This window comes from Diabrotica virgifera, chromosome 10, assembly GCF_917563875.1.
Source record: "Diabrotica virgifera virgifera chromosome 10, PGI_DIABVI_V3a".
Classification (NCBI taxonomy): domain Eukaryota; kingdom Metazoa; phylum Arthropoda; class Insecta; order Coleoptera; family Chrysomelidae; genus Diabrotica; species Diabrotica virgifera.
In genome coordinates this window covers 154,912,646-154,939,786 of record NC_065452.1, presented here as the reverse complement: position 1 = coordinate 154,939,786, position 27,141 = coordinate 154,912,646, and the positions used below count along the sequence as shown (strand labels likewise).

General features: G+C 34.7%; 1 protein-coding gene across 1 annotated transcript; it reads left to right on the top strand.

The window, feature by feature from the left end:
• Nucleotides 1–3,911: 3,911 nt before the first annotated feature.
• LOC114330687 (protein tipE) lies at nt 3,912–27,141 on the top strand. Its single transcript, XM_028280100.2, has 3 exons — nt 3,912–4,119; nt 9,890–10,207; nt 12,923–27,141. Exons 1-3 carry the CDS (start codon nt 4,054–4,056, stop codon nt 13,334–13,336), a joined length of 798 nt encoding a protein of 265 aa, XP_028135901.1. The 5' UTR covers nt 3,912–4,053; the 3' UTR covers nt 13,337–27,141.

The following is a 27,141-nucleotide window of genomic DNA, read 5'->3' as shown; positions in this document are numbered from 1 at the left end:
TGTGCCGAATCCGAAATTTACAATCATGTTTTCAGAGTCTTCAATCTTTCTTCCAATTTTGGCGTTATAATTTCCCGTTATTATTTTTGTTGTTGTTGCATATAGCTTTTTTAAGGTCTTCGTAAAAGTAGGTATTTATTTCATCATGAGTTGCTTTTTCAGTTGGAGCAAAAACTTACACAATCTTTATTCTGGTTAGTGTGTATACACTGGACAAAACGTACATTTTATCGTAATACTACTACTACATGTTGGTTTATAACGTTTTCCGCCGTTTTCCGACTTCAAATCTCCACTTCGTCCGGATGTTCCATACGTCCTCTTTTATGTCTTTCTCTCAGCTCTTTGTCTATTACTTCGCTCCAACTTTTTCTCAGTCTAACTCGCTGTCTCTTTCCTTCTGGTTGCCATTTTAGTCTTTCCTTAGGTATTTGTTGTTCATTCTTTGCGTATGTCCGAACCAAATAATTTGTTTTTTCCGTGCTTGTTCGTTTGATTCCCATTATTTATCTAATGCGTTCGTTAGTAATTCTTTCTTGTCTAGATCTTCCTGCTGCTTTTCTCCAAAAAACAATTTCCGTTGCTCTCAGCGTTGCCATGTTCTTTCTTTCAGTGGCCAAACCTCACAGCTGTATAGAGTAATACTTTTCACTATAGTCTCAGATATCCTCTTTTTATTTTCTTTGTTGATGGATTGATCCCATAAAATACTGTTTAACATTGTGATGTCTTTTTTACCTGACGTATTTCTTTCTCTTATGGCTTTGTCTAATGTTCCATCCTGAGAAATATTCATACCTACAACATAGATAGAACGGGAAAAGTCCTAGACCTGACATGCTTCTTATCGAATTCATAAAAATTATAGATGGGCAGCACATTGATGTTCTAGTGATACGCTTGAACCAAATTTATAGCTCAGGCTATATTACCTAACGGAAGAATGGTTAACGTCGATCTTTGTTTGTCTCCCCAAAAAGAAAAACGCAAGAAAACGCGCCGATTACCGCACCATTAACTTGATGTCCCATGTGCAAAAGTTGCTACTGAAAGTCATCCATAGACCATAACCGAATATATACACTCAAGTGCAAAAAAATCGATCGACTTAAAAATTTGGTCATTTTTGATGTTTCGAATTTCCTAAACGTGTTGTCCGATTTAAGTGATTTTTTACCATGTTATAGCCTTATTCAATAACAATATCGCTGTAATAATATTGTTGCTAGACAGGTAGACTGTCATTGTATACCGGGTGTACGAATTAACCTGTGTTTTTTTCTCAAAGTTCGCATCACCCTGTGGACCATTCTAGCATGTATAGAATACTGAAATTAAAATCCAACTATAGCCTAAGGTTTTCTTAATATTCTGTTTTTAGATTCATCCGCTTAGGTTGAATAATAAAAAAGTTAGGTACTTTAACAACTGGCCATGTTCGTCATCAGTACAGGCCGTTTATAAATAAGTGCGACAAACTTTAAGCCGTATTTTTACATGAGAAAATAATGACAGTTTGCTTTATAATCATATTATGTCCGCAAACGCTTCGTTTCCGAGATACGGGATGTTCAATTTTTTTTACAAACTGACGATTTATTTATTGCTTTAAAACTAGTTGAGATATGCAAATCAAATTTGGTGGATTTTAAGACGTAGTTATTGCACATTTTTTGACATACAATTAAGAATTCTATATTCACCATTGGCGTGCATACGGGTAATATGATCGGTTATAATACCAGTTTGCGCGCTAATGGTGAATATTAAATTCTTAATTGTATGTCAAAAAATGTGCAATAACAACGTCTTAAAACCCACCAAATTTGATTTGCATATCTCAACTGGTTTTAAAGCAACAAATAAATCGTCAGTTTGTAAAAAAAAATTGAACATCCTGTGTCTCGGAAACGAAGCGTTTGCGGACATAATATGATTATAAAGCAAACTGTCTTTTATTATTTTCTCATGTAAAATTACCCCTTAAAGTTTGTCGCACTTATTTAGAAACACCCTGTACTGATGACGAACATGGCCTGTTGTTTAAGTACCTAACTTTTTTATTATCCAATATAAGCGAATGAATCTAAAAACAGAATGTTAAGAAAACCTGAAGCTATAGTTGGTTTTTAATTCCAGTATTTTATAAACTCTACAATAGTCCACAGGGTGATGCGAACATTGAGAAAAAAACACAGTTTGACTCGTACACCTGGTATAAAATGACAGTTTACCTGTCTAGCAACAATATTATAACAGCGACATTTTTAATGAATAAGGAAATAACACGGTAAAAAATCACTTAAATCGGACAACAGGTTTAGGAAATTCGAGACATCAAAAATGATCAAATTTTTAAGTGGATCGATTATTTTGCACCCAAGTGTATACTGTAACTGGACATAGACATTAATGATACACAATTTGGGTTTCGCAAAGGCCTAGGAACGCGTGAAGCTCTTTTCTCACTTATTGTCCTAATACAAAGGTGCCTAGACGTCAATAAAGAATATATACCTATGTGTGTTTTATTGGGTGAGACGTGGTGAGACGTATTTAAACGTGGGGTGAGACAAGGATGCGTATTGTCATCAGTTCTCTTTAATGTCTACTCGGAAGAGAACTCTTGAGTTTCCATTAACAACATTAGATATGCGGATGACACTATCATCTTTAGCCGATAATATTGCAGATCTTCAGAGACTGGTCAAGACATCAAGAAGACAAAATTTATGAGAATATCTAAAACGCAAAGAAATAACGAGAATAACCTCATAAACGGAACCAATGTTTAACGAGTAGACCAATGTGCATATCTTGGAACAATGATCAACTCCACAAATGATTACTCCCAGGAAATCAAAATTAGAATAGAAAAGGCTAGAGTGAATTTTAACAAAATGAAGAGATCTGAAGTTAGAGCTAAGAGTAAGGTTGGCTAGGTGCTACTTTTTTTTCGACTTTGTTTTACGAAATGGAAGCTTAGACCTTGAATGCGGCATCAATGAAAAAACTGGAATCATTCGAGTTGTGGGTGTATAGAAGAATTCTGAAAATATCATGGACAGAACACGTTACAAACAAAGAGGTTCTGAGAAAGATGAAATGGAAGAAATGGAAGTCTTAAATACATTCAAAACCAGAAAATTGGAATATCTCGGACATATTAAAGATGGAGGGAGATACAACTTGCTCCAGCTCATTATGCAGGGAAAAATTCAAAGAAAAAGAAGCATAGGGAGACGCAGAATATCGTGGCTGCGCAACCTGAGAGAATGGTACGGGTGTACATCAAATGAACTTTTCAGAGCAGCCGTCTCTAAAGTCCGAATAGCTATGATGATTGCGGACCTCCGTCGCGGAGATGGCACTTAAAGAAGAAGAGATATTTGTAGTCGTACGTTTTGTATACCCGACAAAACCTACAATAAAAGGTAGTGTGGAAACCAGCCTTTATGAAAACAGAGAAGAGACAGCCGAATAATACCGGCCAGTGATAAACACTTATGAATACTGTTTTAAAAAATACAATATTCTTCCATAGATTTTCTCCGTAGTTTTGCTGTCATAAATATCTCGGTATTAAGAATGTGATACAAGTGAAATGAGAATGAAACATTTTTCGCCGTCCTCAATAAATCTTGGCACGTTCCGGAAACCGGGAAAACTTTTATCCTGATCAAATTTAACTAGTAATCAATTAAAATCGTTTTAACCCTGTATAAATGTGTTGCAAAATTTCTCGAATCGTCACTTAGAGATTTTGAACGTGTCTATACAACATTTATTGAGCTATAATCATCAGGAGCCGTAATTTGCGTCTGCGTCTACTTTGAATTAGAGTTAGAGAGGGCTGTCACACCCCGCGCCCTAATATTCCCGGCTATCCGCTTGGCTGGCACAAGCGCATTTCAGCCAGCAAAATAAAAGCTTGAATGAAAGAATGTTGTGAGCTTGCGTTGGGGTACTTCGATTTTTGATGACAATAATATTGTGATAAACTGAAAGCATTTTCAAATTGTTCGTATCAGATGTCATAGCTTGAATTTTAAAATGAGGAGCAGTAGTTCGGAACTGCTCCTAGATCAGCAAGAGGAGCTTCGTAGACAAAAAATTAAGGTAAGGTCTGGATTCAATATGTTCACTTTTGGATACTTGCCACTAGATACATTTGACAGATATGTGAACATGAAAATTAGGCGAATATGGGTTGTCCCTTGGGTCAAGCAATGTAAAGGCTTGTTCTATTTATTTTGTTTGGAAATATAGCCCTACAACACATGTTTGAGATCTTTGTTATTTTCAATTATTTTAGAATTTTTCAAAATAAATGGCATATCCTTTTATAATTATAATATTTTAACTTTATTACATAAGTTTTATAATATAATTGACATGACAAAATATAATAATTTATTATTAATGATGACTCATTTTCTCAGACTTCGAGCCAACCAGGATATCAAAAGGTTTTAGTTCTAGGGCGCTCTTTATATGTTATCCAGACCTATGTACGGCTTTTGAACACTCCTGCAAATATGTTGACTAAGACTTTACATATTATTATTTGGAATAACAGCAATTTGTTGACAAGCCTTAAGGAATATACTATATACTTTCCATTTTCCATTGTCTGCTTATTTGGACTTCCAAATTTCTGCACTTAACGACGTTCTTGTTATGTTTCGTACGTTTTTACCTTTTGCTACGTACTTAGTGTTTGTATTTTGATATTTATGTTATATTTTAACTAGTATCTGGCCTATTTATGCCACTTGTTATAATTATTTAGTGCGATCAGTATAGTCTCGAAATAACTAGTAGTTTTTTTTATGTTATATCCAAGATATATTTATATCGGAAAGATTTATCTAACTGACTTACCAATAATAATGTAGAAAAGGTTGACTCGTATGTATACTTCAACAAAGTCGAACTGTCAAAGCTTAATCTAAAGACTGATTTAAATAGAAGATCAAAGTGGAATGAAGTAAACACTTCTGTTGTATATAGGTATATGAATTTATTAAAATTCTTCAAATTTATCCACAAGGGAGTAGAAGTACAAAACGTTTTCGGTCAAACTGACCATCATCAATGTAAACGTCCAGTGTACACGTAATTTTAACTAGCCACTTCAATAGGTGTAAAAACCTTTAAATTACACTGTTACATTATATATTAAAAAGTAATCGACATTAAGTCGATGTCTTAAGATTTTGAGGTATACATGTGGATAGTGGGCCGTTAATCTCTCACTAGAACACAAGTATCTTGTGCAATATTTCGAGCAAGGATGAAATACATCCACATGTATAGGTATCTCAAAATCTTGAGACATCGACTTAATGTCGTTTACTTTTTAATATATTTTAATGTAACAATAATGCAATTTAGAGGTTCTTATACCTATTGAAGTGGCTAGTTACAATTACTTGTACACTGGACGTTTACACCGGTGATGGTCAGTTTGACCGAAAACGTTTTGTACTTCCACTCCCTTGTGGATAAATTTTAAGAATTTTAATAAATTCAAATACCTATATACAACAGAAGTGTTTACTTCATTCCACGTTGTTTTATCGAAGGTATACAGCCAACTACAGGGTTCACCCTTTCTAAAGTTTTAAATAGAAGATGTTCCTTAGCATGGGCAGCATCCGGTCGATTACAAACAGTATTCAAATCAAACTTACCAAATACTTTAAAGGCTAAAACCTTCGATCATTACGTATTGTCGGTTCTGACATATGGAACTGAAACTTGTTCTTTTAACAACAGCCACAAACTTCAAGTGACTCCGAGAGCTATGCAACGGAGAATGCTTAACATTAAGCTCAGTGATCGCAAATCCAATAAAGAGATAAGAAGACGATCAAAAGTAACAGATGTGATCCAGAAGATTGCCATGTCAAAATTTAAGTGGACAGGACACATAGGAAGAATGGAAGACAACCATTGGACGAAGCGAATTCTCGAATGGCGACCAAGGGCAAGCAAAAGAAGCCGAGGCAGACCTCAAACAAGATGGACGGATGCAAAAAACAGATATGAATTGACACACCTAAGGGATGCTTACATCCGATGATGGGTGGAATAGCTGTTGATGATGATGATCTAACTGAAGAAATTTTGGTTTAACAATTCGATATCCATAGGTATGAGAACAAAGATAATTATGATAGCTAAATCTTCATGGATTATCTTACCAGTGAGTCATCTTCCTCCTCTGTACTTTATGCTTCGTAAGGATGTAGTGATATTTAGTTGACTAACCAATCTGTCCAATCATTTCTTCCTCATGCGTGTTATTTTGCTTCATAGCTTCTTCTTCTTCTTTTAAGTACCGTCTCCCAATCGGAGGTCTGATATCATCGTCACTATCTTTACACTATCTGCCGTTGCTCTTGAGAGTTCTTCTTCTTCTTTAAGTGCCTCAATCGGAGGTTGGATAACATCATCACTATATTTACACTATCTACCGCTGCTCTATCAACATTATGAAGGAAAGAAAAATGAGCTATTTTGGTCACATAATAAGAAATGAAAAGTATTTGTTGATGCGATTAGTTATACAAGTGAAAGTGAAAAAAAAGAGGACCGGGGTGACGACGCACATCCTGGTTGAACATTTTAAAGCAGTGGAGTGGAAAAACAATAGAACTCTGCAGAACCGCTGCAGACAGAGGGTGAGGCACATGAAGAAGAACACCGCTATTATTGTTCTTTGATTATTATTTTCTGAAATTTAGGTTCCCAACTATTTTTATTTCTCAACCCATTCTATCGGCAGATCTCCCAGATGTATGTTTGTTTGTATATTTGTTTTCTTTGTTATTATCATATATTTATTCTTTTTTATATTCATTTTTAGTCAATATTTTTCATAGAAACTGCTCGTCTTGTTTAGTAGTGGTTGGAGTTGTTCAGTAGAGCTTTCCACAATCCCGGTGTCATTTACATATCTTAAGTTGTTCATAGTTCTTCCGTTAATTATTATTCCTTCACTTTTCGATAGTACATAATGCTTCTTAAAAAATGGATTCACTTTATACTTACTTACATTGAATATCAATGGACACATAATATATCCCTGACTAACTCCTCTCTCGATTTCAATTTCTAAAGTGGATTCGTTATTTATTACAATTTGTGCTCTTTGATTCCAGTAACGGTTTGTTATTATTCATCTTAAGTCCCCTTTGTCAATGTTTTTGTCTTTAGCGTTTGGACTCATGTCGTACTTTGTCAAATGCTTTTTCAAAATCAACGTAACAAAGATACACATTCACATTAATATTCATGCATCTTTGAGCTATCAAATTAAAGCAAATACCGCTTCTCTGGTTCCTACTGTTCCTAGTCCGTTTCTGTGAACCCAAAGTGACTACTATCTATTTCTTCTTCCAGTTTTTGAAGTTATATTTCTCTAGGCGCGATTGAGAGTAAAATTTCATAATACTGCGCGCATGCGCACACAGGCAGTATGGCGTTTAGTTGCTAAATCTTTCTAGTTATGTATAAATATATCAGTGCAAGAAAAGGTGTGAAAAAAATATATTAGTGTTTTTAGTAAATATATTTAATATAATTTTTGTGTCTTTGGATTTGTCTTCCTCAGGAGTAAAATGAGTGTTATTAAAACATTTTATTGTATATTTATTACACTTTCACCTTGTCTGTTTGTTACCGTGAATTGTCATTAGGTACGTCCGAACCGATACAGACACAGTCGTCGTAGCGCATTTGGTATAGTATTCGGCCAGAGATCGAGAGGTCTTGAGTTCGAATCCAGTGCAATCCTGTACTTTTTTTTATTTTTTTGAAAGCGGTAAGCATAAAATTAGTTTGGTGTTTAAAAAAATTAAAACAAACTGTTTAAAGTATATTTATTTTTAAGAAATCATATAATAGAAGTATAACTTCTTACGTACGTACAAAGTACACACACATTCTTTTTTATACGACCATATATTATTTTAAAGGATAATTTTTAGAGATAGCGCAAAAGGTGGAGAGTATATGTCTCGGAGTATGTCCTGTTTGTATATTATGTTAGTACCCTTTCAGACTAATGTCCGTATATTTATAGTCGAGTCTCAAGACCTCGTCGAGTCTCGAGACCGATCTTGAATAAGATTTGTGTGTAAACTAAACACAAATTTGATTCAAGATCGGTCTCGAGACTCGACTATAAATACGAGAATTTGACACTGGTGTCTGACACCGGTGTCCGCCACCGGTGTTCAATTGCAGCAAAACATTGGTGAGTCACTAAAATCAGCAAGACACTCAAAAGTGGCTCGTCTGTAGTCGTTCATTTAAAACAATGCTTTGCTGCCGGTGGCGGACACCGGTGTCAGACACCAGTGTCTGAGTCTGAAAGGGCACTTAACAAGTCTACTATAATGCCTACGGTTTCATCATTTAGGCATTTTAAGTTTTCTACTGGGATTTGGTCTAAACCTACAGCTTTGCAATTTTCGCTGTTTTAATGGCATTTTAATTTACTCTTTTAATGTATTTAAAATCACACCATCTTCTATTTCTACGTCCATCTGTTCTGTTTTATTATCTTTAAACAACTCGTTGATGTATTGTGTCCGTCTCTTTAATTTTTCATGAGTATTCAACACTAGTTTCCCATTTGTATTTTTCAGTATTCCCGATTTTCTTTTTCTATTTCTATTCTTTTTCTACTTCGTTAATTTTTTATTTGAGCATTGCTCTTTTAACCGTTCTACTTTAGCTTGCTTAATTTTGTATTTTATTTGTTTAGCCACTTTTTTTACCTCTGATTATCTTTGTTTTCATGTTGACGTCTTCCTTTTCTTAATGTGCCTATCTGTACTGAATGTTGGCGATCATCATGGTAATATTTATCTTATGGAAAAGCTGTTAAACTAGGTTCTGATGTTCTTCTTTTTCCTGGACGTCGCTTTCCAAATATTTTTCTTTGCAGGATGGCTTGTAGTTGCCGCCATGTCTGGATTCATTTTACATAATGCTTCAACACCATAAAAACGAACAAAGAAGACAAAGCAACGCAGTATTTTTACTTTTATACCAAGAGAGTCTCTTGAAGAAGGCCCCCATCTGCTTGAAGGTGCCCCCATTCTTCACTTATTATGGTGCCGAGGTAGTTGTAGTGCGTTACTTTTCTACAGGGGTTTGGTTGACGTAGAGTTGACCTTCTGTTATGTGTTGCTTGCTAATGATCATAAAATTTGTTTTCTTTACGCTTATTATACTGAGACTGAGTCCATATTGTTGACTGCAATACGTGATTTTATTCATAAGTACTTGTAGGTCTTCTAGGTTGTCCGCAAATACTATGGTGTCATCTGCATATCTTATGTTGTGTAGCCGGTACCTCTTTAGTCGAATAATAATTATTGCAATACTTAATTTGCCTGGTTCGTCGCGATTTTGATCCGTCCGGCTTTTTTGTTTGATGCTTCTTAGTAATTTCACCAGTACAGATTACCTACCAATCTGTAGCTAGCAGATTACCAATATGAAATTCGAATTTCACCCTCTCATGCTAATTGCGTAATAAACATCAGTTAAACGCAATTTATCCAGTGGTTATGCAGCACTTAAGGTACGTATCCATACGTGGGTGCTCCGTTCTAGATGTAGCAGCTCCATATAGTGGATACGTTGCTGTTCGCCGCTCGGCGCTCACGCTCTTCAATTCAACCGGTTTACGGTTTATAAATATGTAGGGGAGCGCATGCCGTATCCATTTGAGCAGCTACACCGAGCACGGAGCACCCACGTATGAATGGGTACGTACCTTAAGCCTTCGGGGACTTTTATATTATTAGAGAGGCCCAGGATTTATTAAATGATGAGCCATTTTTAGTATTTTGTCAATTTTTTACAGGAACTAGCTGCTGCCAAAAAAAGTAAAATACCAACTGGACGATCATGTCGAGAACAAGCTATATTTTATTCCACGAGCGTGTTAGCTGTAATGGCGATGTCTGCTGGATCATCTTTGTTATTTTTGGTACCTTTATACGTAGATCCAGCAATATCCACATTGGCCTCCAACTTCGTAACTGAACCAGTGACTTGTGTGACTACTAGGATAGAAGAACTGACCGGCCTTGCGAATTGTTCGTGGAGTTCTTGTAGAGAAGGCTGTACAAGTGACGCCTATCACTGTACGCACATATATGTTAGTTATAACAACAGTAAGGTAAGCATTATATTTCACAGTGTTGTTACTTAAATTTTGATTTATTGCGATTATATACACGGCGAGTTAAAACTATTAGGGCATATCCTCTCGCCTGACTACATGGTTTAACCATCTAAGGCCACCTTAATGAATTTTACAACGTCAGGTTTTCCGAAACTTCTATATAACTCGAAAGTTGCAACGTCTGCGCCACAAACCTTGTTCTTCATATTCCTTCATATTTATTCTTCTTAGGATTTTTATTCGAAACGTTTAAGCACGTTTCTTGGTCCTTCTGTGTAAGAGCGAGGCCCCATTAGTGCGTTGCGCTGCGTTGCGACGTCGCAACGGAACAACGCATCGAATCGAGGCCCCATCAGTGCATCAGTTGCATTGCGTCATGTCGATCAGTTGCGATGTTTCAACGGATCGACGGACAAGGGTGTTCTTCGATGGCAGTGTCATCGCAAGGCAGGTGTAGCATACAATGCGTTATTCCGTTGCGACGTCGAAAGCAACGCACTAATGGGGCCTCACCCTTAGTCACCATGTCTCTGCTCCAGATGTAGCACTGGTGTATTAGTGTTTTATAGATGGTTTCTTTAATTTTTCTGGGTAGTTTTGAGGCTATCTGTCTTCTCAAGCCATAGTAACACTTATTGGCAAACACTAATTTTCTTTTAATTTCTTCGCTGATGTTGTTATCTTTAGGCAACAGCAAGCTTAGGTATATCAAGGTGTTCACACCTTCCAGTTCTAAATCGTCAATTATTATTCTTCTAGCAGTCTGGTTGCTTGATCTAGTACAATACATATATTTGGTATTTTGGGTATTTATATTTAGTCCCATTCTCTATTCAAATGATATTTACGACCGAAATACATCGGTTAGAGACTTTGTGGCCGTGCTACGATGTCGATGTCATCTGCATATCCACCAACTTGGACAGCTTTGTTAAAGATAGTGCCATTTGTGTTCTTCTAGGACTCTCGAATTACCTTTTCTAGAGCAAGGTTAAATAAAAGACACTTAGAAGATAGCCCATCACCCTGTCTTAGTCCATTTTTGCAATGGAAGGAGCTTGGAAGATCGTTCTGGATTCTGAGCATGCTCACTGGTCCTGTGAATGTAAGTTCAGTTAGTTGAATAATAAATATAAAGCGAATTTGATGGAATTTCACCATAGAGTGGAGAAGTTCATATATATTTAACTGAGTCGTATGCAACTTTGAAATTAACGAATGAGTGGTGGATGTCGACGCCAAACTCTACGGTTTTTCCAAGAATCTACTTTACTGTAAAGATTTTATCCGTTGTTGATTGATTAAAGCTGAATTTATCGTAACGATCGAGTTGTTTCAATTTATCGTCGTGTGTAAACGGGACATCGCAGCGATTTACCGGAATTGGAGTTGGATTGTATAGTTGGACGTCTCCAGATAAATTTCGGAGAATAATACCTACCTGCCAGAATGTGTAAACAGGATGCAGCGATTTCTTGCTAAATTTTCTTAGTTTGTGTTGTTGCCCGGTCAAAGACATAGGGTTTCCGTCTATTTTGTTAGTTTTTCAAGGCGAAGTGGCAGAAGTATCAAGACAAACTCGAAACTCCTCGAGAGTTTTTGAGTAATTTCATTGAATTTTATAAAAGTCACACGTGTTTGTGGCTCGTAAGAGCAAAGAATACTCCGACAGAAATGAAAACGAAGTAGTATATATTGAGCTCATAAAAAGATACCAGGAGTTTGATCCATCGACAGACCAAAACACCATTGTAAAAAAAAATTGGTGCATTACGTACGGTGTACAAGAAAGCACTGTCGAAAGTTTGCAAATCGGAAAAATCTGGGACGGGCACGGATAATATCTATAAATCTACTTTGTGGCACTTCGACTATTTTTTTTTCTTACTAAACATCCGAGTAATACTGACAGTACTACTTCCTCTACGGCTACGGCTTTAACGGAGTCGATAGTTGGCGACGACAGAATATGATAAAATATCGTTACAATTTATCGAAGGGTGTAAACAATACTCCATTCTTCGATTTCTCGGAGCAATCAATTTTTCAATTACATCGCCGAGAAGTCGCGACCAGAAGCCGCACTGATATCCTCCCACTATTTGTTCGGCGTTCTGACATTCTTTTGTATGTACAATACATTGGACAGTACCTACTTTATATGCCATATTGAGTAAGGTGATTCCTCACACACGATCATGTCTTCCTTTTTGTGAAGTCAAGTGGACATAGTATGCTTAATTTCCAATCTGGGGGTGTTTCTTTCTATGGTCAGATTTCAGTTATTAATTTATACATGTTTCAAAAGGGTGTCACCACCGTTTTTAAAAAATTCGACAGGGAGATTATCTGAACCGATGGCTTTGTTATTTTTCAGTTTTAAAATGGCTTCTCTTCTTCTTCGATATCCATCCTCCATCTTATTTTCGTTATTGACATTCAGCAGTTCTTCAAAATGATTCGCCCATCTGTTAAGTATCCGTTCCTTGTCACTTATTACAAGACCATGCTTACCAACTGTTTCACACATTTTTTTAACCGAAGTAACGTTAAGTAACGAAGGAGATGGATTTTTAAACTCAGAGAGGGGCAGTAGACTGTACTATAAAAGACTTGGTTTCCTGGTGTTTAGCCTTCGATGTATATAAGTAAATGCTAGTTTTTGCTTTAAGAAATAGGTTTATTACAAGGAGAGCTCTTTTATTTCAGGAAGATCCACACAACCAAACTGACGATGCAGTGTTATTGGTGAACATTAAGGGATGCGGCTATCCACCCAGTGTGCTCTGTTTGAACTTCACGGAAACGTACGGAGTGGAAGGTACTGAATTTCCTTGCTACCATTCCCGTCAGAACCGGACAGTTGTTCTTACGCATTACGAAAGAGACGAGCAGATTGCTATTATAATCCATTATTTTGCGGTGCCCTTTATAATAACCTTAGCCACATCAGTAGCGCTCTGCGTAATGCACTGTGATTGCCGATGTCATCCCACGACTCACCACAAACGACCCAGACGCCCAAGAATCCAAGATCTGAGTGATGGCTCCATTAATATTGGGGTGGACCTCCGACATAATACCAGCTATCATTCTGACTTAGCCGCTATTAGGCCAACGTAAAGAATGTAATCGAAAGTAAATATAGAACAAAGAAATTGTTTTATAGTCAAATTGGGTTTTCTCTAAAAACTTATGCAGATTAAACATATTGGATATTTCTTATACTGATTAGGACTAATATTCTTAGTCGTTTAAGTACTAATTAGATTTTCATTTAGGTCTTTTGGCATATATTTTATTACTGATTCTTTTTGACAGCGATAGCACTATGAACACAAACTTTTTTATATTTATTTGTAGGTGAAATAGACCGAAAGACGCTATATGAAAGAAACGGGAACATTGTAAAAAAAAATTAAAATGGACACAAAAGTGAACAATTTTCTCTTTAGAAATGAATATCAACTAGATACAAAGGTCTGTATTCTCAAAAAACTTCAAATTCAGTGTTCGGCCAAAGAATTTTTAAATATAGACTCAAAAGTAGTACATCAAGCTTTAACTCACAATCGTTGATGAAAATTACGTTAAGTATTACATAGTGAAATTAGATCCAGAATTGAGCAGGCCAGATCCACACAACAAGGATGTCCAAGGAATTATGTAACAGATACCTAAAATTGGCATTACCGATCCGCCTATTTCGCTGCTACATGTTCTGGGTCTTACTTTATGGTTCTCTTGGACTATCTAGAACTGTCTCAACACCTCTACTGAGATTATAAAAAGCACCAAGAAGAGAAAGCTGAAGTACTTCGGACATGTACTGAAAGATCACAAATATAGGTTGCTACAAAATATTCTGCAAACGAAAATAGCAGACAAACGCAGTCCAGGACGAAGAAAGACTTCATGGTTGAAGAACTTGCGAGTTTGGTATGGTATTGAGATAACCATGCTATTTAGGCTGTCAGTGAATAAAATTGATATAGGTAGCTATGATGTCCAGAGCTGGACATCATAGCTAGGAGCGATCTTAACAAATGGCACAGAACAATTCTAACCTGGAGACCATACGAACACAAAAGACCCAGAGGCAGACCTCCTATGAGATGGACAGATGATCTGAAACGAACTGCCCGGAAAAATTGGCTACAGGTAGAGTACAACAAAAAACAATGGAAAGGAAGACTTGAAGATGATTATTTATTCATTTATTTACGGGTTTCCCCAATTTCATAAAAAATATACATATATAAACAATAAGTAGAAGTAAAAGTAGTAGTAGTAAAGTCCAGTAAAACAGTAAAAAACAAAAAATAAAATTAAATGAATTAAATGAAAGTGTGACAGCATAAAACTGTAGTAAGTACATTACAATAAAACTAAATTTAACATACACACAATCCACGTTATGCAGTGACAATACGTAATAATAATATAATATAAACCGACATTAATCAACTAACTACAGACAATAAAAAGTTAATAAATTACATAATACAAAAGCATTGTCCATGGCAAAAATTAACAAATCTACTGAAAATATAATATTAAACATTAAACATAAGTGCTGACCGGAAAAATTGATTTTAGTCGGTTTTTAAATACTCTACTGGAAGAAGAGAATAAATCGATGTCCAAATCATTCAGGCGACTCAAAGTTCTATCTATTGGTGAGTTAAGACCATAGTTTGTTGAATGATGAGGTACATGGAACAAGTTATTATTTCTCAGATCATGGTTTGGAATATTAAAGTTTATTAATTTTAATAAATCAGGGCAATTGATTTCACTATTTAATAGTTTATAAATAAAAGCTAGATCATTTATAATTCTACGATCTTTTAAGGAGTGCAAAATGAGATCACTACGGATGATGGTATAGTTGTGGTTTAGTTCAATAACATTATATCCCAATCTGTACGCTGCAAATCTTAAAAACTTATTTTGAACTCTCTCGAGACAAACAACATGAACGTTATAAAATGGTGACCAGACAATAGAGGAGAATTCAAATATAGATATAACCAATGATGAGTAAACAGACTTTATTGTATTAAGGGAAAGATCAGCACAACTGCGAAGTATATAACCCAGTACTTTTGAAGCCTTTGTATAGTTAATATGATCCACAAACGTTAAGTTTTCATCGAATATCACTCCTAAATCCTTTACTGTTTTAACATAAGAGAGCGCTTTACTGTCGATGACATATGATGATTGATATTTTTTTGCAACTTTGTGGAAGCTAATGAAATGACATTTATTAACGTTTAAAAAGAGTCTGTTTTTGTTACACCACTCAACTAAATTATTGAGATCGTTTTGAAGGAGACTACAATATTCATGATCTTTGATAGATCTGTACATCTTCAAATCATCAGCAAATAGCAAGTACTTAGAGTGATTAAAACATTCACCTATATCGTTAATAAATAGATTGAACAGAAGGGGCGAGCAATGAGCAACTTGTGGAAATCCAGATTTTATTTGTATTGCATCTGACATAAATGAACCCAGTTTGACTTTTTGTATGCGACCTATTAAATAGCTAGCAAAACCACTTTAAAAGCTGATCGCTGAAACCATATGCCTTAAGTTTATGCAACAGTAAGTAGTGGTCAATCCTATCAAAGACTTTTGAAAAGTCTGTGTATGCACAATCTACTTGACATTTTCTTTCCAGATCTCTGATAATAGATGTTTCATAAGATAGTAAGTTTGTAGTTGTGGATTTCTTGTGCATAAAGCCATGTTGATAATTATTTATTATGTTCAGATGTGGACGTGAATGGCTAGACGAAGAAGAAGAAGAAGGTAGCTATGATGGTAAAAAACGTTCTGAAAGAACATGGTACATGAAGAAGAAGATTACATAGTTTATCTTTATTTTTCTATGAAAATTCAATATATTGTTATATTACTTAATTTCAAATTTACTTTACAGTTAAACTTCAAAATATTATGTTCCATTTTCGATCATTTATAGATTTTCTAAAATTACGTAATGCTCCTCAGTACAGCTCTGTTGCACATGTTCATGACATGTCATATTTTGCTTGGGAATTTGAATTTAATTAAGACGAAGACGGGAGGATACGTGTTTGTACGGTGTGAAGCGAAATGACGTTCACACGTGGCGAACTCACATACAATATTTTTGATCCGGTGTTGGTTCCAACCGTGGACCGGCTTTGGCCTACTCTCTGTTGGAAAATGAAAAGTTACCTTCAAAAAGTCAACGTTTTAAAGTGTTTCTTAATGATGGTCATTTCGAATAGGACTTGCCCACTTTAAACCAATGTATGCATTTAGTTATAATAAACACAGATAATGTAAGTTCAACGGCGCATCATGTAAATTTACAACTTTGAAAGACTGAGGGGTCGTCTTCGGTAAAAATTAATTATTAGAAAATTCACACTTTCTATTCACACCCTAAATTTAATGTTCTTTAGTAGTCTTGAATGTTCCAAGAGAGGTCTAATGTTTGTTATTGCTGTATGTATGAGATATTATGGACATTTTAAATTTCATTGGATCTAGAATATCAATTGTAAAAAGTTAAGTTAGCTTTTATATTATTAGTCTTCCAATACAATACTCAAATTTAATTATAAGATTTGCAAAAGGAAAAGGCAGTTTTTCTTTTCGTATAAGATTTATATTTACTTTATTTGGTAATATGTTTCTCCCAAAATTGATTTTTGGGAATATTTAGTATAATATGCACAAAGGGTTTCTTTAAAGTTAATGTATCTACATTATACTGGTATATTTTAATAATTAGATAAGCTTCGTAATCGTTTATTGAAATCGAAATACAAACTCATATTTTAACAGCTAATATTTTAATGGTTGATATTGACCTTGACAGTTGACATGACGTCTGTCTAATAGGTATGTTCGGTTTAGTAATAGTTAAACAGGGTTAGCATAGGCAAAAAAGCAAAAAGTAAACTGAGTCAACTGATTCTTATCTACCATTTTCTCGATATTTTTTGTATGAGATTGATCCATCTGGTCGGTGTTCATCCTCGATCTTTTAAGAAAGACGTTATATTTTCACTTCATTGATATTCGTTATCAAGTTAGGTTTCTCAAAGTTAATATTTAATCCAGCTTTTTCCGACAAAGTCATAAAATATATATCTTAATCTTTGTTGCAAATATTAACAACAATTTGTGCTGTAATGGCAAGTTTGAACTTTATTTGAAAGAGTGTTTAATTACTATTAGAACATTGCAACATCAACTCGCCTAGATATTCTTCGACCACGTGTTTATGCATATTACAAAAGTTTAGGTGTCCTTACGATTCAATTTCAGTCTGAAGATCCTCAGAATTGTCAACCTATTCAACTTTGTAAGTTGTTAATGCATTGTATTTCCCGTTTAATTGTAAATTTTTGTGAGATCCCTTTATTATTTGAAGCAGTTTATAACATTGTACTCTATCGAATGTTTTGTTTAACCGAAGAAAGTATGCACAAACAAGGTAGCTTACGTCTTAAGCTCTTTATATCAAAACTTAAGACGTATATAAAACAATGCTTCTCACGTTTTAAGCCCGCTTCTAAAGCCAAACCCAACATTTTTCTCAATATTTCTACATATAAGAGATTGAGAATAAATCTAAGAAGTATTTTAAGAAGATTACTTTTTTGAAATCAGAAAAATAGTCTGATACTAATTCAATTATCTCAATGAAAAATGATGTAAAATCTGCATTTTCTCGCGTGCCCAATAATATTTATAGTTTTCTTCTTCTGCCCTGATGAAAACTCAAATAAAGACCGCAAATGAGTCAATGATGGTTTTTGTACATATCAATATTTATTTTATAGATAATTTATTTAATGAACTTATTACTTGTGCAGTTTTTGTTATAAAATTAAAGGTTCTTTACAAGTATATATACATTGATGTCATTAGTTTTTGGAGAATAACCCAATAACTAAATGTATATTATTTTATAAATGTATATCTATATTTCTTGTTTAAAACATGAGTTATTGAGTCGTTGACGATATAGTTTATTTGATAATGTATCTAAAAGTTTATTATGTTATAAATTTTTGTTAAAAACTATATTAAAGTATAATAAATTGAAGTTAATAGATTTGAACATATTTTATAATATTTTTGCTATAATATTTTGGGATTTTGAACTTCATCATGTTCATTCTAAATTTAAGTAGGATTTTATTAAGAAAGCACCTTTTCATTTCTAGAAATAACTCTAAATAAAGAAGGTAAAGATTAGACGAGCAGGAATACATTTAATAAGGTTCTTCTTCTTCTTAACTCAGGCGAGACTCGTTAGTCTCTAGTCTCTGGCACTTGGTTATAACACCTTTCATACCATACCTTGTTTTCCCCCTTAAACTCTATATGTTTTGTGACCTGAACGAAGGTCAACAGCTTTCTTATTGGTAGTTTTAGGATCTCTTCTGGTTCAAACCTCATTTGACCAGTGAAGTCCTACCTTACATCACCTAGCACACTGCAATGGCATAGTATGTGTATGGCAGTCTCTTCTTCCATTTCGCACTTTCTGCACCATGGTTCATTCACCTTACCTAGTTTGTATATGTAATTTCTTAAACGGCAATATTCAGTGACCATTTCAGTGACCGTTTTGATATCTCGTTTCTCGAGGTTCATCAAAGTGTTCGGGAGTTTTTTATCAATATTCTTGATTATTTTTTTAGTCTGGATTTTGTCCTTGGGTGGCTCTCCATTCTCTTGATTATTATTTATCAGCCATTTCTGAACCTCGTTTTTCGTATCATCTTTAGTGATGCCACAGAAAGTTTCTGGGCCTTCAAAAGTTTCTCTCGAGCCTTGTTTCACTAACATATCTGCTCGATTGTTCCCATGCACCCCTTCATGACCCGGCAACCATATTAAAGACACTTTATTGTCTTTTGCCAGGTTGTTGCGGAGATCTTTGCAGTTTCTCACCAGTTTTGATTTGGTTAGTGGGATTTAACAAGATTATGACACAGACCAAATTTATTGTGTGTATATTTGAGGGTAATTAGGGTAATGTGTTTGATCGATTCAATACTGTGCATTTTTAATCTATTTTTTTTTCTATTACTTTCTGACTCTTTCTTTTTATTCTTCTTCTTAGTTCAGATAAGACTCGTTAGCCTCTAACACTTGGTCTTATGGCACCTTTGTACCACAGCTTGCTCTTTTCATTGAACTCTCATAAGTCTTGTGGCCTTAACGAAGGTCAACATCTTCCCTATTGGGAGTTCTGGATCTCTTCTGATTTAATCCTCAGTTAACCAGTGAATTCCTGACTCATATCACTTAGGATATTGCAATGGTATACGATATATATGGCAGTATCTTCTTCCATTTCTCATTGTCTGCACCATGGTTCATTCAGCTTACCTAGTGTATATTAGGTATTTTGTTAAAGGATAATGTCCAGTTACCATTTCGGTGACCGTTTTGATCTCTCGTTTAGTGAGGTTTATCAAGTTGTCCGAGAGTTGTTTATCAATATTATTGATTATTTTCTTAGCCCGAATTTGCTCCATTCTTGTTGAGGATTCCTTATCAGCCACTACTGAACCTCGATTTCTGTAGTGATGCCCCAGAATAGTTCTAGGCCTACAAATTTTTCTCCCAATCCTTATTTTGCAAATAAATCTGCATGTTCATTCCCACATACCCCTTCATGATCCGCCACCCGCATTAAAGCCACTTTATTATCTTTTGCCAGGTTGTTGAGATCTTTGCAGTTCCTCACCAGTTTTGATTTGGTAAGTGGGTTTTTTACTGCCAGAATAGCAGCTTGCTATCTGTATAAATGTTGATTCTCTTTCCTTTTGGACTTCCATCCATGATTTTATCAATGCAGGCCACCAGGACAAAAACTTCAGGCTAGAACACAGTTGATACATATTGACCTAGACTGTAATATTTATTATAATTGCATGTATGCTCAGACTCTTGATTCAGTACCATGGGCAGTTTTAGATCCATCAGGGAAACATATTAAGTCGCCATTAATATTTGGGACTTTTTGTTCTTTAGATGGTATAATTATGTTAAGATTCTCAGTGAATATTAGTTGATGGATTCCTCAAGTACAGTTCCACTAGTATTTCTGTGGCTATTCGATGCATAATTCGGCTTCCAATTGTTACAAAAATTTGCGAAAAATGAAAAGATGGTTTTCAGATCTGGATATAGGTTTAAATTCCCAAAATGTGTGTGCGATAAACTCCGAAAACTATACAGGGTGTTCTATTTAGTTTACTTTTTAGCAGGTTCTGAACCGTCTTGACATTTATATTAACAAGAAATTTAAAATAATAAGAATTTTAGTACACATTAAAAAATTTTGTTATCTAAATGTTGATGTAGTCATCAAAATGTCAGCTTGTTCAGAAATATGTTAAAATGTGAAAAGCAAAATTAACATACTTGTTATTTATGTATATTACTAGTTAACATAATGTATATTTTGGTAAACAGGTAGATCGCAAGAAACTGAAAAGGTATATTTTTAAATTTATCTAAATATTTAAAGAAAATATCTATTTTTACTGTAGTTTACAAGTAACAGAATGATTTTATGTACCTACTCTTTTTTTATTTTTTCATTTCTTTGAACATGCGTACCTAGATCTGAGTATGTTTCATCATAATTTTAAAATATGTATATGTTATCTATTTAACAATTGCTATATACGTTTATATAAAGCCTATCGAATGGATGGCACACATACTGCAAAGATCATCTATCGACTTAAGAAAAATAATTTTACACTGAATTCAGTTTTCTCAAGAACCAACAGACAGACAAAGAACCAAATAAATTAAGCAACAACAATTATAAGACCAACTAACCGGAAGGCCAAATTAAGTAATAGAATGTAGCAGAACGCAGAACCAATAAAAGGACAGAATATGGCATCATTATGGCAACATAAAATACGAAACTTGTAAAGGAGAAAACAATATAAAATTTTTGACATAAACCGCGAAAATTAAGAAAATCGCATATATTATGTATGTTTACTTATATTACTTTTTTATTTATCATTCCTTTTAGTGTTAATAAAAAATATAGTACCTAATCATGATGAAAATATATGATATCTCTCATAAAATTAGGTAAACTACGACGGACAAGACTTCTATCACTATCATAACAACTTTCTCAAATGAATTATTATATTACCAGTGAGGAACTAGATGTCCAGAATTTAGATGAAAGACGCTCTAAGAGAAATGAAAGAATAATTAAATAAGTAATTAGAACTAAAATCGTATGAGATATGAGGTGGTAAACGCTTGCACAAAGAAAGTAATACCAATGGAAAAAAACTAATAGAATTTTCAGTGGAACATAGTCTTAAGATGGCAATTAACACAATTTGATCATAAAGCTGTAAATAAAATAACCTGGATCTATCCTGATAGGAAAATGAGAAACCAAATAGACTATGTTTTTATTGAATTTCAGGCTATTGGGTATTTGTTGTCACAGATTTCTAAATTAAAACACAATAGATCATTGACTGATTGTAGAAGCTACAGAGGAACAGATGCCTATAGTGACCATATTATTGGCAATAGTTAAACATAAGCAAGAAATTCCCAAACAGCCAACAGATAGAAAACAACGGAAAACATACCAAGTAGAGCAGCTTCAAGATAAAGAGGTAGCAAAAAGAATAGTTGAAGAAGTAAACATAAATATAATAATTAGGAAGAATCACGAGGAATTTAGAGGAGTAATGTGAACTAATAAGTACAAACAGCCATGATACAAACAAACAGACTATAGCAGACTATAGGCAGACTATAGCATTGGGAAAGCAAAAAAGAAAAGAGATCATACTGGTTTGATGAGGACTGTAAAATAATCCTAGCGCAGAGGAACAACGCAAAAATGGAAAATATTGGAATAAATACAAAATAAGTAGAGAGGCAAAAGAAGAGAAAATTCCCAGAAAAACAACTAGAAATAATAGAAGACAACTATGTCCAAAAAAAAGTTACAAAGGAAGGAAAAAGAAGCGAGTGACACAATATAAAAGCACAATGTTTTACAGACATAAAGATGGCATGTTGCTAGGAGACAAGACAAAAAAATTTAACAGATGGGCAGAGTAGTTTGATGAATTTGGCCTTTGACGATAAAGGCAGAACAACAACAAACACAAGAACCGACGAGAAGGAGATAATAGAAGTAATAAGGGACCTAAAAAATAATAAAAGTGCAGGAGAAAGCGGAGTGCCAGCAGACATATTAAAAGTAGGAGGAGATATACTGCAGCAAGAGATAGCTCGACTATTTAGACGCTAATGACTACTGAGAGAGAATAAAAATTTGAGAAGGTAACATGATTTAAGTACCTTGGAGTAATAGTTACAAATAGAGGTGACTACGAGACAGACATAGATAAACGGTTGTTAAAAGGTAGCAAAGCAGTAGGTTCATTAAACGCACTGTTGAAGGAATAAAACGTGTCCAGGGCAGCCTTACTTATGAAACAATAATGAGACCAATGGTGCCGTAACCATGTGAAACTTTGACAATGAATCAGAAATGAGAAAAAAAGTTAGAGATTTAGTAGAGGAAAATTGTGAGTAATGGTTTTGGTATTATAAAGAATGCAACCGCGAAATGGAACAAAAAACACACCACGAGCTAACGGAGATGTATAAGAAACTCAAAATAATACAGAAAATCAGGGGCATATAGTGTTAAATGATTGGAACATGTTTTACGAATGCTAAAAGAAAGGAAGAAATGTCCTAATAGTTCTGCAAGCAGGAGAACAAGGGAAGAAAAGAAGCTGGAGACCACGAAGGAAGTGTAAAATATAAAACAGAAAACGAGTCGACAACAGAAAGGATATCCTTATTGGAAATAATACCTAATGTTTCTCAGTTTGTTTCCTACATGAATTTTCCTTTTTATATTTACCATTGTTGTTATAATATTATTTTAACCTATTTTTGTTTACTGACACATCTGGTAATTGCATATCTTGATTAGATTTTTTCCTAATTATGTCATCGGATATTTTTCCTATTTTCCTAGGATACTTTTGATTTAAAATGTCATTTTATATGAAAACTAGTTCATAACAAGATACCTGAATCAGTGCATCGCGATCTGTCGAGTTGTGCTATGGTCTCCCATATCTCTAACTATACAACACATAAAGTTCATTAGTAATAAGATAAAAAAGGTACTCAGTAACATAAATACATACAGTGATGAGTGCCCTAAGATCCTGCAAAATAACGCAAAAGATGGAAAACACATTAAGTTGTGAGATAGTACGACATAAAGCTAGTTTTTATACGTGGCTACTGGCTAGTTGTAGTTGACTTCAGTCATGGATGACGTCGAAAAACATTATATTTTAATTTCCTATGTTAGAAAAAGTGATTGAATAAATTAAGATAGATGTTAGTAAAAAACATTAATTAGTAGCCATTTAAATTATAAATCAAATTAATAATAAAAATAGTCCAACTAAAATATTTTGCTAAACGTCATAGTAAACTTCATACGTATAATAATTATGACTGAAGTCAACTATCTGTTAAGCTAACGTCTAAAGGTGGGAAACCATCATTTAATATAATGTAAATTTATAGGTTTCTAACGATAATTTAACACCTCTACTAGTTTAATCTCTTTTCATTCCACAATGTATTATGTTTTCCATCTTTTACGTTATTTTACCGGTTATTAGCGCACTCATCAGTTTATATTTCAATGCATTGATAAATAATCGAAAAATGTTATCACTTGTTCAATTGACCACTGCATAATGATTAGAGCTAATTTTTTCTAAATTGCATGGAACACAAAATTAATATTCTGGCAGAATTAGAGTGTGTTTGAATCAGCACATAATTTTTTTAATATTCTACTTAGGCACAACTCAAGATGAATATGTACTGAGTACAGAATTGTGTTCAACAATTTGTTTTCTCGGGTTCAATCATAACAAACAAGAGAAGTTAAGAGATTCTAGATATTTTTATGTAATATTCATAGATGAAACCAGACACATTTTTATTACTGTACAATTTTGTAAAATTTTACGCTTTTGAAAGAAGAAAGGTTTTAAGATTTGTTATGTACTATATTTTTGTTACCACTTGACGGGGCATTTTGCAGCAGCAGATCTTTCCATACCACAGATCTAGTGTATATTTTACTGTCACCAGAACATAAGTTCATGCAGCAAAATCGAAAGAGCAAGAAAACCATGACCATTTTGTTCAATCTATGTGGTTGCCAACGTGGTGAAATCTGGTAGAGGTAGAGAACTAAGATTTCAAGTATTCTTGAGTCATATGCTGGTTTTAAGGCAATTTTAGCTCTTACCTCTTGGTGCACCCGATGAGCCTGCAACGAATTCTGCAATTCTTCGGTCACGTGAGAGAGATCAAGAGGACGATCACCAAATAGATGGTCCGACCAAATTAAGAATTCAGCTGGAAACTCATTCTGCGAAGCTCTTAGAGCAGCTGAAGATAGAGACCAATGGAATAAAATTGTTAGGAATATTGGAAGAAATCATTTTTCTCAGTATTAGGGAAACGACGAGAGAGATACTAGAGGCTAGCTTAGGGCTGTGGTATATCCCAAAAGCATGGAGGCTCTTAACGGTAGCTTTTATACCCAAACCTGGTAAAACCGCACAGGAAAAGTCCTGAAGCTAATAAGTCTGATGGTATTTGACTAAAGCCTTTAGAAAAACTGCTTAATAGGCACATTAGAGATGGTGTGTTGGTTTAAAGATCCATACTTGCTGAGGGACGTGATATGTGCAAAGTTACAAAGGGTATAGGTAGCCAAAGGTTTTCCGAAGAGGGAGTCTTATCTCCTGTCTTATGGAATCTGGTTATAAATTGGCTGATGACTAGACTTGGTACTGACAGATATCATATTCTGAGCTATGAGGATGGTCAGATCATTTTTCCATGGCAAATTTAATGGCACATTCAGAGATAGACTGCAACAGGCTCTGAGTGCAGTTACAGAATGGACTTCAAATGTATGCAAAATAACCCTCAGATGTCAAAAATCGTAAAATTTACCACAAGGAATAATTTAAAGGTGTTAAGTCCTCTAAACCCAAATGGCTCAAATATAAATCTGGTGAAGTAAAGTACCCTAGGGTAATATTAGACTCAAGGCTTACTTGGAATCAGCAGATAGAAGGAATAACCAAGAGAGCGGTGACTACGTTAATGGTAGCTAGACTCAGTCATGGAAAAATATGGGTTTAAAACCAAACAAGGTTATATTGGATTTATGACATGGTAGCAAAAATAACAATTACATATTGCATCAGTGGTACAGTGGCCAAAAGGTGCAGTCAAAAATTTCTATCTTGAAACTAAGAATGATGCAAAAACTTGCTTGCCTTGGAATCACATTAACTTTAAGAACTCTGAACAGCAGGTATGGAGACTGGACATACTTCCTTTGTATATCGTTCTGAGGGGAAGGCGAGAATGGGATATTATAGACTGCAGAATACCTGTGTAACAGTATGGATGGTGACTTCTAACCATTTAGTATTCACATACAGGCCTAAAGTACTTTTCCAACTGGAGATGGAGCCAATGAGAGGGACGGGGAAGAGGAAACTACACAGCTTGCATGATTATACCTGGTTCACAGGCGGATCTGTAACTGCAGAAGGGTTTGGTGTAGAAGTATTGTACACAGCTAGTAAAGTGGCCATTGGACTCTAAGGTGGACTATACGCTAGTGTGGGATTGCCGAGAATAGCTCAAAAGACTGGTCATAGGAAACATAACAGTATTACACTGGTGTGTATGTTCCAGGTCACCGGAAAATACACATCATTGACAGAAATTACCAGAAGAGGATTAGCTACAAAATATTTCGATCCAGAACCGAAAGAACGGAGTGGCAAAAAGCGTCTTTCTTCTATCGGAAAAAACCTGGATCCAAAGACAACATAACTCTAACGGGAAAAGTATACTCGTTCAAGCACATGGCAACATGTAGGTATATTGGATTGATATGCGATTATAGGTGCATCATCTGAGAGCCTTAACACACTTCTTTACTGTAGATGCGTCAGTCAAGGGACACTTGCATACAAAAGGACTGTTTCATTGACACTTAAGCTGCAAATATTTTGCTTCGATGCAAGCCATTAGATTAGAGACAGCAAACACTTTTTGGAAACTAACACCAAGTGACTCAAAAAACATATGGTGGTCATTCACTAGATTTGTATAACCTGGTCCAGGATTCGAGAATTCTGGAATGGCATGAAGGAATGAAAGATGTTCAATGAATTAATTGGCTACAGTATGACCGGTTTGTGACAGACAGCTTCAAAAAAGTCTGTCTGAATAAGAAACACACAACTCTCAAATGTCAAACACAAAAACTCCTAGTAGATACGCCACTGGATGAAAACCTAGTTTCTGTTTGTCTCGCCTGTCGGTGAAGTCCATTAATGGTAAATTGCTTGTGCTGCATTTATCTGATATATCCTGTGGGTTGTAAAAATAGTTAAGTATTGCGTGGGGCCGAAGGTTTCTGTCTCTGCATTTCTACTGAAGAATCACTAAAAGTTTGGATGTCATGTCAGCGTTGTTTTTGTCCTACCTATAAATTTCAACGAAGAGGCCTACATCAGATAATATTTTTTGATAAAATGGTTTTTCCTGCCTTTACCTTAAAATCAGTTGGATCAAGTGTGGAAGATAGAGAGGCTGCTGACTGCTCTAAATCTATTCAGTCAAGTTGAATTGTTCATCACGATTCATTAACTCTTAAAGCCGTTAATATTTTCGTAGTTACTAGACAATGTTAGTGTTTAAATTAGATCAGTTATATATTGTACAATTCCAATAAATTGTATTTTTGTAAA